Below are 12,005 nucleotides of genomic sequence, written 5' to 3'. Positions count from 1 at the left end.
TGAAGAAAAAAGAAAAAGAAAAAAGAAAGTAAACTAAACCCAGTCTAATTCCAGAATTTAATCATGACTTGCACACTCTGAAACCCCTGAGGGTACTCAAATGCTTTCCTACTCAAATTGTGGCTCAGAGGCCAGCAGTATCAGCGTCACCTGGGAGCTAGTTAGACAATGCAGAGTCTCAGGCCCCACCCCACACCCACTGAATCCAAATCTGCATTTTAACAAGAACCCTATGTGATTTGCATGCACCTTAATATGTGAGAAGTGCTGTCCTTAACGTCCTACATGGTAATGTTGTACAGGTAGATTCTATGTGCCCACACCAAGCGGGAGGCCCCAGGCATCCAGGACCTTCTTTATAATACGAAAATATGAGACTGAGTACCAGATTAGTAGATTTTGTGCGATGTATGTCCTTGATTATCCAAAACTCAACAGAGTTTTATTTTTCACTCCAAACACCACAAAGGCTCGTAGCTATTTATCAATAAAACACTTGCTAAATGAGAACAGTGGCCTCCAACTTCCTATTTCTATTTCTACATTATATTGTGAATCAAAAACAAATGACACTCTTCCATGAACCACTGCTAAAATAAGGAGCCTCTGTTATGATTAAATTAGGACAAGGACTCATTTCTGTAGAATTTTTGAAATATCATCTCTAAAGAGTTTTTACAACTTAGTTTTTTTTGTTGACTAATCCGGGAGTTCTCTGTGCATCTGACGAGCAAATGGAACGAGCAAAGGAACTAAGGCATTTGAGAAAGAACAATGGATGCAAAATGTCTGGAATGGCTTTCATTCCAACAGAACAAGTGTGAAACTGAAGTCTCTGGGAGAAATCACCTGCCAGAGTCACCTGGAGGGGCTGGCACATTCCCTGAGGCACATTCCAGAGAAGACCTTGGCTCCAGGTCTTGACTTATCCCCTGAGACTTGTGGAGAGCCTGGCATACACAGTAGGTGCTCAAATATAAATATTTGTTTTTCTTGAACCAAATGTTGACAGATGTATTTACCGCAAAGAAAAAAAAAATCACAGGAAGTCTGGGATCAGGCCAAGTATCACTGGTGTGCCCAGCGTCACGCTAGATTCCAGGAGAGCTTGAGGGACGGGGAGCTGATTTGAAAGCACAGTAAGAGCTCATCCTGGTCTCAGGAGCCATGGGCACCTGCTGAGGCTGAAGTCCAAGGGAGCTTGTCAGACATGCAGAGTCCCAAGCCTCACCCCAGGCCTACTGAGTCAGAATCTGCATCCAACAAGATCCAGAAGCCTTGCTCTAGAGGCATCAAAATCGGCTTGAGAAGCACCACTCTAGGCATGGCCATAAAATACTGAGATTGAACTGGAACAGAAACGGGGCAACCCCCTGAGTCAGGACACACCTGGCGGTCACCAGAGGTGTCCACATACATTCAGCTCACTCCTTCTCTCCTTCTGGGCACATGGCAGGATTGCATTTCCCCACCCACTTGAAGTTAGGTGTGGCTGGGCTTTCATCAATGAGATCTGAGCACAAATGCTATGTGTCACTTCTGGGAAGACGCTATAAGAACCATGTGCTGTTGATCCGCAGCAAGATTACAGACAGTGGTTGCTCCCTCATCTTGGGTCCTGGACAGTCTTGCAGCCCCAAACCAACTCGCAACAGACGTGCAGCATGAGGAAGAAGCAAACCTACGTTGTTTTTAAGCACTGAGATTTGGGGGCTGTTTGTTACAGCAGCATTTCCTAACCCATCCTGACTGACACAGCATGTAAGCCCCCAACACTGCCATCTTCAGAGCATCTCTGTTACTCCCCCACTGAGATCCGCTTAAACGCAACATGACTTGAGGATAGGACCTCTTTTTAAATCCCAAACAGCATTACTTAACTCAGTTACCTTCTACACTCTTCAGACTTCACTCCAACCATCATCTTATTTCCTCCTTTCCCCAGATTTCCCCACATATTAATGCTTTTATCTTACCATACCGTATGCTTTTTGGTAAGCTGCTTTACATCCTTTTCTCAACAAGGTGATAGACAGACAGTCACACATACAGACACACCAGACGTGGCTCCAAACGAATTTTGGCTGTTTCCAAAAAAATCAAATTCACCCCTCGAAAGACAAAGATTTGCTGTTACTAAGGATATCTAAAAGAACGTGGCCCTGGGCCAGGCAAGTATTCCTTCAACCTGTTCTTTGCACAAAAGGATGCATGGGACACAGTCTCTGCTCTTAAAAAGCAGTTCATTCTTGGAAACACCATCTCTTTTTGCCTTGTCATAAGGTGAAACCTGAACCATGCTAACTCCATGAAAACACTTAGCATCACTGACAAAAATGTTTTATTCTTAAAATTCTGCTGAGCCCCTTTTGCATGGCTGGCCTTGTGTGAAGAACAGGTGAATCTTATTTTAACCAGTTCCTCTTGGTAGGCAGGTAGGGTGTGGCCAATTGAGCTATATTAGCAACAGGCTGCAATGGGTATTCTGAGGCTTACAGCTTACCTACCTGATGCTTTCTGAATCCAAATTTCTAGATGTGGAATTGTTGGGTCAGAGGGCACGTACGCTGTTACGGTTTTAAGGTATATTGCCAAACTACACTCCAGAAAGCACAGGGCAATTTTCCTACACCCTTGCCAATACTCACTCTTTTTTATTTTGACACTTTTCACTAAAGTTACCTTTTTAAAAAGTGTGCAATTCTTTGACTACTAGTGAGACTGAATATGCTGATGATTTTGCATCTTTTATTATAAAGTGTCTATCCAAGTTCATTGCCCATTCTTGTACTGATGTGTTCCTTTTTGGCTTTTTTTAAAAAATAACTTATAAAAGAACTTTCTGCATTAAGGACATTAACTTTTTTACATTAAGGACATTAACTTTTTATTTTTATTTGCCTTTTACCTCATTTTTTAAAGGAAGAGGTCTCTGGTGGCAGAATGGGCGATTCACAGATGAGGACAATACCACAGGGAGAGTGCATCACAACTCACCTGCAGAGGTGAGGCCCCCTCACCCGCCCCAGTCAATCTACCAGCAAGTCCTTTTGACTCAACCCTCAAAATACATTCCAAATCCATCCACTTCTCTCTCAGCATCTCCACTCCCACTAGCCTGCTCCCAGCTTCCTAACTCATCTGCTTGCTTCCCTCCCTACCCGCTTCAAATCCATCCTCCACGCTACAGCCCAGGTGAGCTTTCCAAAACAAATCAGAGCAGGCCAACCCATCAATCAAACTGAAAGCTACCAACCACTAAAAAGAAAGGATAATCAGGGAATGTGACAGAGGTGCTAAATATCGCTATCATATTACAATATATACATGTATCAAATTAACACATTGTATACCTTAACTTTACACAAGATGGCATGTCAAACGTATTCAATTAAAAGAAGCCACTGGTAGCTTCAAATCAGCCATGGCAGGAGTATTTACACCCCAGAAATTGGCAAACGCGACAAATCAGAACTTCTCTCACTCCACCTCCCACCCTCCATCCGCCAAAGCTGATTGTTAAACATTTACCAACACACCAGTGGAGGCAAAAGAAGCTTCAGCCAGTGTCAGAGAATGACACTCCAATTCTGTCCTCCCAAAAACTGCTGAGAAGGAGGAGAGGGAGCTCCAGATGGAGGGACCCTTCAGACAGGAGACTGTCTCTGGCAAAAGTATGGATAGACAGAGAGACCCACGCGGGGAGCACAGCTCAGCAGATGCCCAAAGGACATCAAGGAACAGCTGGGCCCTTGGAATGATGCTTCTTGCAGTTAAGCCCCCCAGACCATAAATGCAAACCTGGGGAAAGGCAAGCAACCTCAAATTATTTGACAGTTCATTTCTTCTGCCATGCAGGATAGCGACTCAAAATACAAGTTCGTAGAGAAAAATCAAGTTACATATATGGGGGGGGTGGGGAGACAACTATCCCACTTACCTGCTTCCCTCTCTGTCACATCCCAACCTCTCTTGTCCTTGGCTCCCTGCTCTCTAACCATTCTGGAATATTCTGGTTCTCTCAAATCTATCAAACATACGCCCCTCTTCAGGGTTATCTGCATCTGTAGTGCAAATACTCACACGCCCCCCGAGATCCTCACACGGCTGGCTCCTCTGCGTCACTCAGGTCTCTGCTCACACATACCCTCCTTGGGGAAGGCTCCTCTGACAGCTTCTGGAACCCCTCCCTTCCTGCACCCCACACCCCTAATTTGTCACAGTACCCTGTTTTATTGGCCCCATACCACTTTAAAAGTATACATATATATATATATATATTTTTTTTTTTTTTTTTTTGCTAGTTTACCATCTCCCCAACTAAAAGGTAAGCGTCTTTTCTAGGCCTTTCACTGCTTCACCTCCAGCAGTGCTCACAGCCCATGGTCGGCACTCTATTAGGGGTTGTTGAATGAATGATCAACTTTTGAACAGGGACTGGCAAACTACACACAGCCCATAAGCTAAGAACGGCCTATCCATCTGTAAATGGGTGAAAACAAAGCGAGAGAAGAAGGATGTTTCATGGCACAAATTCAAACCTCAGTGTCCATAAATAAAGTTTTATCGGAACTCAGACACACCCGTTGGCTTGGGGCTCCTCTCTAGCTGTCTCGTGCTCCGCGGGCAGAGCTGAGCCACTGCGACGGAGACCATATGGGCGCTCTCACGGCTTCTCACTGCCTGCAGCGCACTATACATCACAGGGATGTAGCTATAACTCGAGTGTGCCTCTTGGCCTGCAAAGCCTAAAACGTTTCCTGGCCCTTTACAGAAAAAGTTTGCCAATGCAAGTTAAGAAGGAGAAGGCTTTGAGAAATGTTTCTAAGGGAGAACAGACCAGGCTTGCCACCCGAATGAACAGGAGAGAAAAGGTAAGAGGGGAGCAGAGTCAGGTGACACGGCAGAGAGATGGTGGCGACATGCACAAGGGTTTGGAGGGTGCGGGGAGAAGGCAGTGAAAGGAGGTGAGAGAGTAAGAGTGTAGTTTGGACATGTAAGTCCCTGGGGACTGAGTCTGGAGACCAGCTCAAGAACCGGGGGGAATACAGTGAACCGGGAAGTTAACCTAACAAAACAGATCTTTACCAGATGGAAGACAGGAGAGACACTAAATGTGGAGGGAGGAGGTGGCTCAGTCCTCTGAGGAAGCCACACGAACCTGGCACAATTCACACACCTGTCGCAACTGAACCTACACAATGTCACCCATGCTCTGGTCCTCCAAAGGACAAGCCAGGCCGACCTGCTGGCCACCATTTCTACTTCTCTCCATGGGGACAAACACCACCCAGAAGCCTTGCCGCTGTAGGAAAGAGCGGAACCTACTCGTTTTGCAGTTAACGCCCGGGGGACCCATGCTGACATTCTGTTAGAAACCTCGCCACGTGCCGCCTGGCTGCTGGGAGTAATAAGCGGTCAAGCTGGGAGAACGCCGTCCCCTGGAGTGGCCCGACAAAAATCCTGACACCTAACTTGCATCCAAGCCTTCCTGGTTTACCAAACCTCTTCTTTCACCAGCCACGTAGGGACCAGCATCCGTCCTCGTAGATGAGGTCGACCGGGCTGTCAGATAAAAAGCTGGGCTTTTTCAGGCTGGGACGAGTACAAGCGGGTCAGCATCTCATTCATGTTTCTAGCTGGTAATGGACCACAGGGGTTCACGTGGTGGTTCACAGATGTCAGGGATTCCTGCCGACTTGTTGCTAAGGGAACTTTTGTGAAGATGCCCCGAATCCAGGGAATCCAACAAGCCCTGCCGACTGCTTTGAAGTCCTGAGGGGTGGCCAGTTGACCGGACCAGCACAGAGCGGTGCGGAGGGGGGAACGCTCCTCCGGATCAGAGACAGACAGAGTACGGGCCAAAGGCAGAGTTTCACACAGCACAGGAGCCACAAACGCGGGCCACAGCCCCCAAATCAAAGGGCAGGATGACTTCATGAAGACGGCAGAAAGCACCTTAATCTTTTCGGTCACAGCTCCGCAAACCACCAGCCCTAATTACACCTTTTGTGAAAGAGCTGACGACCGCCTTAAAAAATACGGGTGTGAGGAACAAGGTCACACCCATTTTAGGTAATTTCCACGTAACAGAAAGAAAGGCCCTGTATTAAAATCAATTTGTGTAACGTATCAAGCATCTACTAGATGTCAGGCAGCTCAGATGCACCACGCCCATTAACAACCAGCACCAAATAGCCCCGACCTGAAAACGCTGGGCTGGTGTGTCCGTGGCCCAGGGGACAGACCCAGGCTTCAGGGACAGGAAAATCTAGTTTCAATATCAGCTGCACCATTTATTGTGTGGCCTTTATAAAGAAATCCCTGGCGTCTTTAAAAACAAAAACGAACAACAACAACAAAAACCTCCAAGGATGGCGATGGAGAATTTCCTAGCAGAATGGCCAAATCTGTTCGTTCTACCCCACCCCCCCCCCCCCCGAGGCTCTCTCAACGGTCTGGCCTGGCACTGCTTCCTCTCTAATGGATCATCTGTCCCAGGGTGTTCTCCCTACCCTTCTGAGGTAGCTAGTCTGCAAAACAGCCCTCAATGAACCTCGCCTCGCTGTATACACACCTGTATGCACCTCCCTCCCACACCGTGACTCACTTTTACCCACGGAATGTGGCAGAAGCGTGCGCCAGTTCTGAGCCTAAGCCTTAAGAAGACCGGGCAACTTGCACTTTTGTGTCAAGAAGCCAGCATGTTAAACACTCCAACTGCCCTGCTGAAGAGAAAGGCCATGCAGAAAGGCACCCGAGGATAACACCAGGCAGGGAGAAAGGCCATACGGAAGGCATCAGGCATGTGAGTGAAGACACCATTTTGGAGGTTCCAGCCCAGCTGAGCCTCCAGGACCCCAGCTGCGGCCACCATCTAACTGCACATGCATGAGAGACACCAAGATAGACCGGCAGAAGAAGCGCCCAGCTGAGCCCCGTCAACCCACAGAAACGTGTGAGATAATAACGAATGGTGGTTTTGCGACACTAAGTTTTGGGGTGGCTTGTTACACAGCAATGGCTAAAACACTATCCCTCAATGATCCACAGCACAGCCCACTTCCCCAGCCCCGCATCTCTCTGCCCCAGCCACAACTTGTAAACTCCTGCAGCACGATCACCTGAACCCACAATGGGAGAACAGAAGGTGAAGAGAAGGAGGTTCAAGGGTGACCCTCTGCGGCTGACTAGTTCAGCTGGCAGCGTCATATTCTGTTAGTGCCTGAGTACCTTGCAAGTGACCTTGCAGCCAGCTCGTGGATTCTGAGAACAGCACCTCCGTCAAGGAAAGCTCTGTTGTGTATGCATTCCGATCTTATTACCCTGCAGAATCATCTCCCCAAAGCTCTGGTGGTTTTTGCAGACGCCTTACAGTATCTTCCAGACCCCTCATTTCTTCTCTCCATTCGAGGGAAGAGCATCACCTCATTTCCTCCTAGACCATGTCTCTCTCTCAGATCCTTGACCTCTTCATGGCTGAACAGACCCTCAAGAAAGATGTTTCTGGCTGCTTTTACCTAAGGGCCTTGATAACTCCTGGGCAGCTGTGGGTCTTACCCGTGAGGCCTCCTCCCTTCTCTGGGGGCAGCTGGCTCCCCTCCTCCTGGCACCCTCTGGAAGGCTGCCCCACTCACTGAATAGCATGATCCTTGTGGCCAGTCCTTGCCCACCAGGGCTCCCCCCAGCTCTGCTTGGCAGAGGTTTTCCTGGAGGCCGCCCTCTGCAAGCCAAGTATGTTCTGCCCTGTCCCCCCATTTCCTTAGGGTCTTGACCAAAGAGATTTCCCCAGGAACCAGGACCAGAACCTCCACCAAACTGGCCTCTCCGCAGGGGCTGGCTGGCCACCAGGGTGGCTCTTCGGGCCCTCTCAGTTAGCTCCCAACTCCCCTCCATGGGGTATGCTTCCTGCAAACCAGGGCCTCTCAGTTCCCCTTTTTTCATATGAACAAGGAGGAAATCCTCGGGGCGTGTGCATTTTGCACACACTGCCCTCAATCATTAGCACACTCTTGCCAAGATGGGGTTTCCTGACATCACTCTTTCCGCCAGAGAGCAAACGGTGCACTGGGGTGGGAGTTATGCTGGCAGTGCCATTCTCAGCTGTGCACCCGCCATCCCACTCCTGCCGCAGGAGTCTGGTGTAGCCCCTTCTGTCTGTACTTGTATCTGCGATAGCTCCCCTGGCCTTCTGAACTCCATGCCCCCAGCAAGCTCAGTGCCAGGCGCCCACTAGCAGAGGCTTACCACCTCTAGTAAGTGGGCCCTTCTCTGGCCTCCTGGCTTCTGCACTAACACCTGGTTGGCACTCCTCCAGTGCCATATGCTGGCCAGTCCACCACCGGCAACCCCCTCAGGAGTTCTGCATTCTCCCCTAACCCAGCCTGTCTTTGGGGAGTCACCCCATTCCAAGGGACCCTACCTGCATCTCCTCCACCCGTCCCCAGCCTCAGCCTTGAGGTCCAGCCTGCTCAGGGAAGAGGTTCCCAGAGACAAAAGGGCCTGATCTACGATCCTCCCTGTGGAAGCTGCGTCTGCTTTGGCCCTGAAAAGAGTCGCAGGGCTCAGGCCCACTCCTGTCTCCACCTGTGGGAAAACCAGCTGGCTGTGAGCGAAAGCAAACTCCAGGCTTCGCAGGAGACATGCTCCAGGTAGGAAGGAGCAGCTGCCCTCACCGAAGCCCCAGCAGCCCTGCCTCCCTCATGGATGCGCTCACTGGCCGGCGGACCTCGGGAGCTGCACTGGCCCTTTCCCACAGGGATCCGGACCCTTTCTTTACTTGCCTTCTGGTACAGCTGGGCCAAGGATATTGGGTTGAAAAGAGACATAGGCACAGAGGGTAGCATTCAGCCAGCTGAGCTGCTAACCAACTACGCAAGCCTTACTCCCTGGCCAACTGCCTTCACCTGTCTCATATTCAGTTTGCCTGTCTGTAAAATGGGGAGAGTGCCTCCCCCTTCCCAGGGCTGTCCGGGGAATTGGCGACACTGCATGGACCATGCCTGGTGCTTCGTAGGTGCTTAACAAACGTAAGCCCCTCTAGGGGTACTGCTCACACAGACGGGTACTTGTCTGAGAGCACCTTAGGCAACGTACATGCCACGAACTGTGACCGACACGCCCACAGCTGTCCTAGCTGGTCACTCTGCTTGTCCCCTGGGTGGTGTGATTCACCCTCTCTGTCCTCCCGGGAAGAAAAAGCAAAGACACTTCGCTCTTGCTAACACAGCCGACAGACCCACCAGACTCACCCCCACCCAACACACAGCTGGCTGAGTCCAGCCAGGGACACTCCTCACCAGACATCCAACAGCCAAATTTCCACATCAGTGTTTCCTGGAAAAGCGTGGCCACCAGAGGACTCTACAACAGGACTCTCTGCCAGGGCTGCTGGGCTAGAAACAAGGAGGCTCCGGGTCTTCGTAAGAAGCAATTCACTTGCTTTCGTCCACACCTGAATCTCAGGAAGGGAACCAGGAAAGCTGAGGAACACCTGACCCTCTCCTAGGCAGCCAGGCTCCCAAATGGCAGAACCACGAAGGTGCCCGAATAGGCTCAGCTGACAGCCCAGGAAGGCTCCTTGCAGCCTCAACTTTACTCAAATACTACTAGCCCATGTAGGAGGGATTTTGTTCTCTGGACCTGAAAGAAACATCACGTACCTCTAAGAGGCCAGGCTCTATTTTGATGTTTCCACAGGATATTTCTCAGGCAAACTCACCCATAACCGTTTCACAGCTATCTAGCTTTCTTTCTGTCTTTTTTGAGTTGCACAGAGCATTTTCAGTCAAAATTTGCTACTTTGTTCTTTGTGAAGTAGGTGGGGGGGAGGGTAAATTATTAATCAGTTCAGTCTCTATGATTTGGACAGTTTTGCCAGAATACTTCCGTCTACTCACAGGCTTCACAACAATCTTGGGGTCGGGCAGCCTTTCACTAAAGGGGACACCCTGTAAAAGCCCACCCCACACGCCACCAAAGGACCTGAGGAACTTAGAATCCCACTCAGGCTATGACCATGAGCTCGGCGATGAGAGGACATCGAGGCCTCCCAACTGTCACCCAGACAATAAACAGCCAGCCGACTTGGCTCAGCAGGTCCTGTGAAGCCCGGGGCCAGGCCAGAACCCCAGGACAAGCCACTTTTCAGGCTCTGAACCCTGGCCTCGGGGAGCTGGGTCAGGGGACGGGGCGCTGGCCGGGGGCTGCGGCACCCCTGGATCAAGCCTGCTGACGGGGCTCGGGCCGGTGGCTAGCCAGGCTCAGCTGACCAGTAAGTGGGCGGCCCGGAGGCGGCCAGGCAGCTGACCCGCCGCAGCACGACCGTCCACGGGCCGGCAGGCTCGGGGCTCCGGGGCCCAAGCGGTACCACTTTTCCCAGCCCCATCCTCCGTGCGTCTTCCCTGGACCGCCGGACGCCGAAACCCTCCTGCGGCCCCGGCCACCGCCGGAACGCGCCCGCCAGCTCCCGAACTCACACTGGCAACAAGTTCTCGCTTCCTCAGGGCGGCCACGATGTGCTCGGGAGGCCCGGCACGGGGAGCGCTCGGAGGGCGAGCCCCGCGCCGCCCACGCCCGGAGAGGCGCCCGCCGCCTCCGCCGCCCCCAGGAGCGCGCGGCTCTGCGTCGAGCGCGCATGGGCGGCCCCCGGGGCGCCCCTCGGGCAGGGGCGGCTCCGGCCTCCCGGGCGCGGGCAACAGGTATGCGAGCGCGCCGGTCTCCCAGCCCCGGCCCTCGCCGCTTACCTCCAGCAACTGCACGTAGCTCGCCGGGAACCAGCCGCGGAGCCCGTCCTCCTTCTCGCCTTCCCACCAGCCGCCGTCCGGGACCTGCAGCAGCGTGATGAGCTCGCCCGCGGCGAAGCGCAGCCCCTGGCCGTGCCGCTCCCCGGAGAAGGGGTACAGGGTCCGGCAGCGGGCGCCGGACATGGCCTTGGCGCCCGGGCTCACAGCGCAGCCTGCATCCCTGCCGAGCCCCGCAGTCTGGGCAGCGGCTCCGCGGGGTCCCAGGCGCCCGGCGCTCCGGGCTCCCGCGCTCTGGGCGCGCGCCGTCTCGGGGGTGCGCGGGGGTCCCCGGCTAGGCGGGGGACGCGCGCCCCGCGCAGGGAAGCTGAGACTTGCTGGCTTCGGAGCGAGCGGCAACGCCCCCGGGCCGGGCGGCTCGCGGCTCCCAGCTCGGGCCGTGGGGGGGCGGGGCTCAGGGGGAGGAGACCCAGGCGCCGCGGGCTCCGGAGACAACTTCCCGGGGACGCGGAACGCGGGCGGCCGCCGCGAGGGCCGGCCAGAGCCGGGGCCGCCCTGGCGCGCGGAAATGCGCAGCTCCCCGCGGAGGTGGGACCCGGAGCATCCCCCTCGGCCCGGCTCCGCGGCGAGGGAGTGGCGGCGGACGTGGAGAACGGGCTGGCGGCCGGGTAGCCTGCCGGCGGCTCTCTCGGCGCGAGGGGGCGGGACTGGGCGGGGGCTGGACCGCGGCGGCCACGCCCGCTGAGGGCCGGGCGCTCCCTAGCCGAGCGGGCGGGTCACTGGGGAGGGGTCTTCCGGCTCACACCCGCACCACCGAAAGCCGCGGGGTAGAAACGCCTCTCTCTACGCGTTTTGTAGGCCTCGTGGCCGGAGGTGGGCGGGCGCCTCCTCCGGGGTGCCTGTGAGGGAATGTGTTTGTGGCCGTCACTAGGGGTTGAACCTGGGGTTGAATTTGACTCACCGGAAACTGGACAATGGGTGAGAGACAGATTTGAAGCCGGGCGCCTGAGCCGGGAAGCCAGGTGGCAGCGGGTTACACCGGAGGGACCGAGAGGGGAGGCGACGGAGTCGGAATCCGAGTTGGTAGAATTGGAAGGAGATCATTCCGGATAAAAGGAGAAGAGGGGAAGGTGAGAGGAGCAGCCCCCATCTCTTGTGCCTGCAAAGGGGAGGCTGGCCCAGGGTACCAGCTCTCCTGAAATCGAGATGGGCCAGGCTGAGGAGTCTACACTCATTTACTCAGTCAACAGACATTAGTGGCAG

General features: G+C 53.3%; 1 protein-coding gene across 2 annotated transcripts in view; it reads right to left on the bottom strand.

The window, feature by feature from the left end:
- GAS7 (growth arrest specific 7) overlaps positions 1 to 11,432 on the bottom strand; it is a 199,977-nt gene extending 188,545 nt beyond the window's left edge. For both annotated transcript variants that reach the window (XM_057536123.1, XM_057536126.1), the window contains exon 1: positions 10,746 to 11,432. In XM_057536123.1, the coding sequence (XP_057392106.1) occupies positions 10,746 to 10,928 (183 nt within the window). In that variant the 5' untranslated portion in view covers positions 10,929 to 11,432. The remainder of the gene's footprint in view (positions 1 to 10,745) is intronic.
- Positions 11,433 to 12,005: the final 573 nt, after the last annotated feature.

Source organism: Balaenoptera acutorostrata, chromosome 20 (assembly GCF_949987535.1).
Source record: "Balaenoptera acutorostrata chromosome 20, mBalAcu1.1, whole genome shotgun sequence".
In the NCBI taxonomy this organism is placed as follows: domain Eukaryota; kingdom Metazoa; phylum Chordata; class Mammalia; order Artiodactyla; family Balaenopteridae; genus Balaenoptera; species Balaenoptera acutorostrata.
Note: the sequence above shows the minus strand (reverse complement) of the source record. Positions and strands in the feature narration are given on the sequence as shown.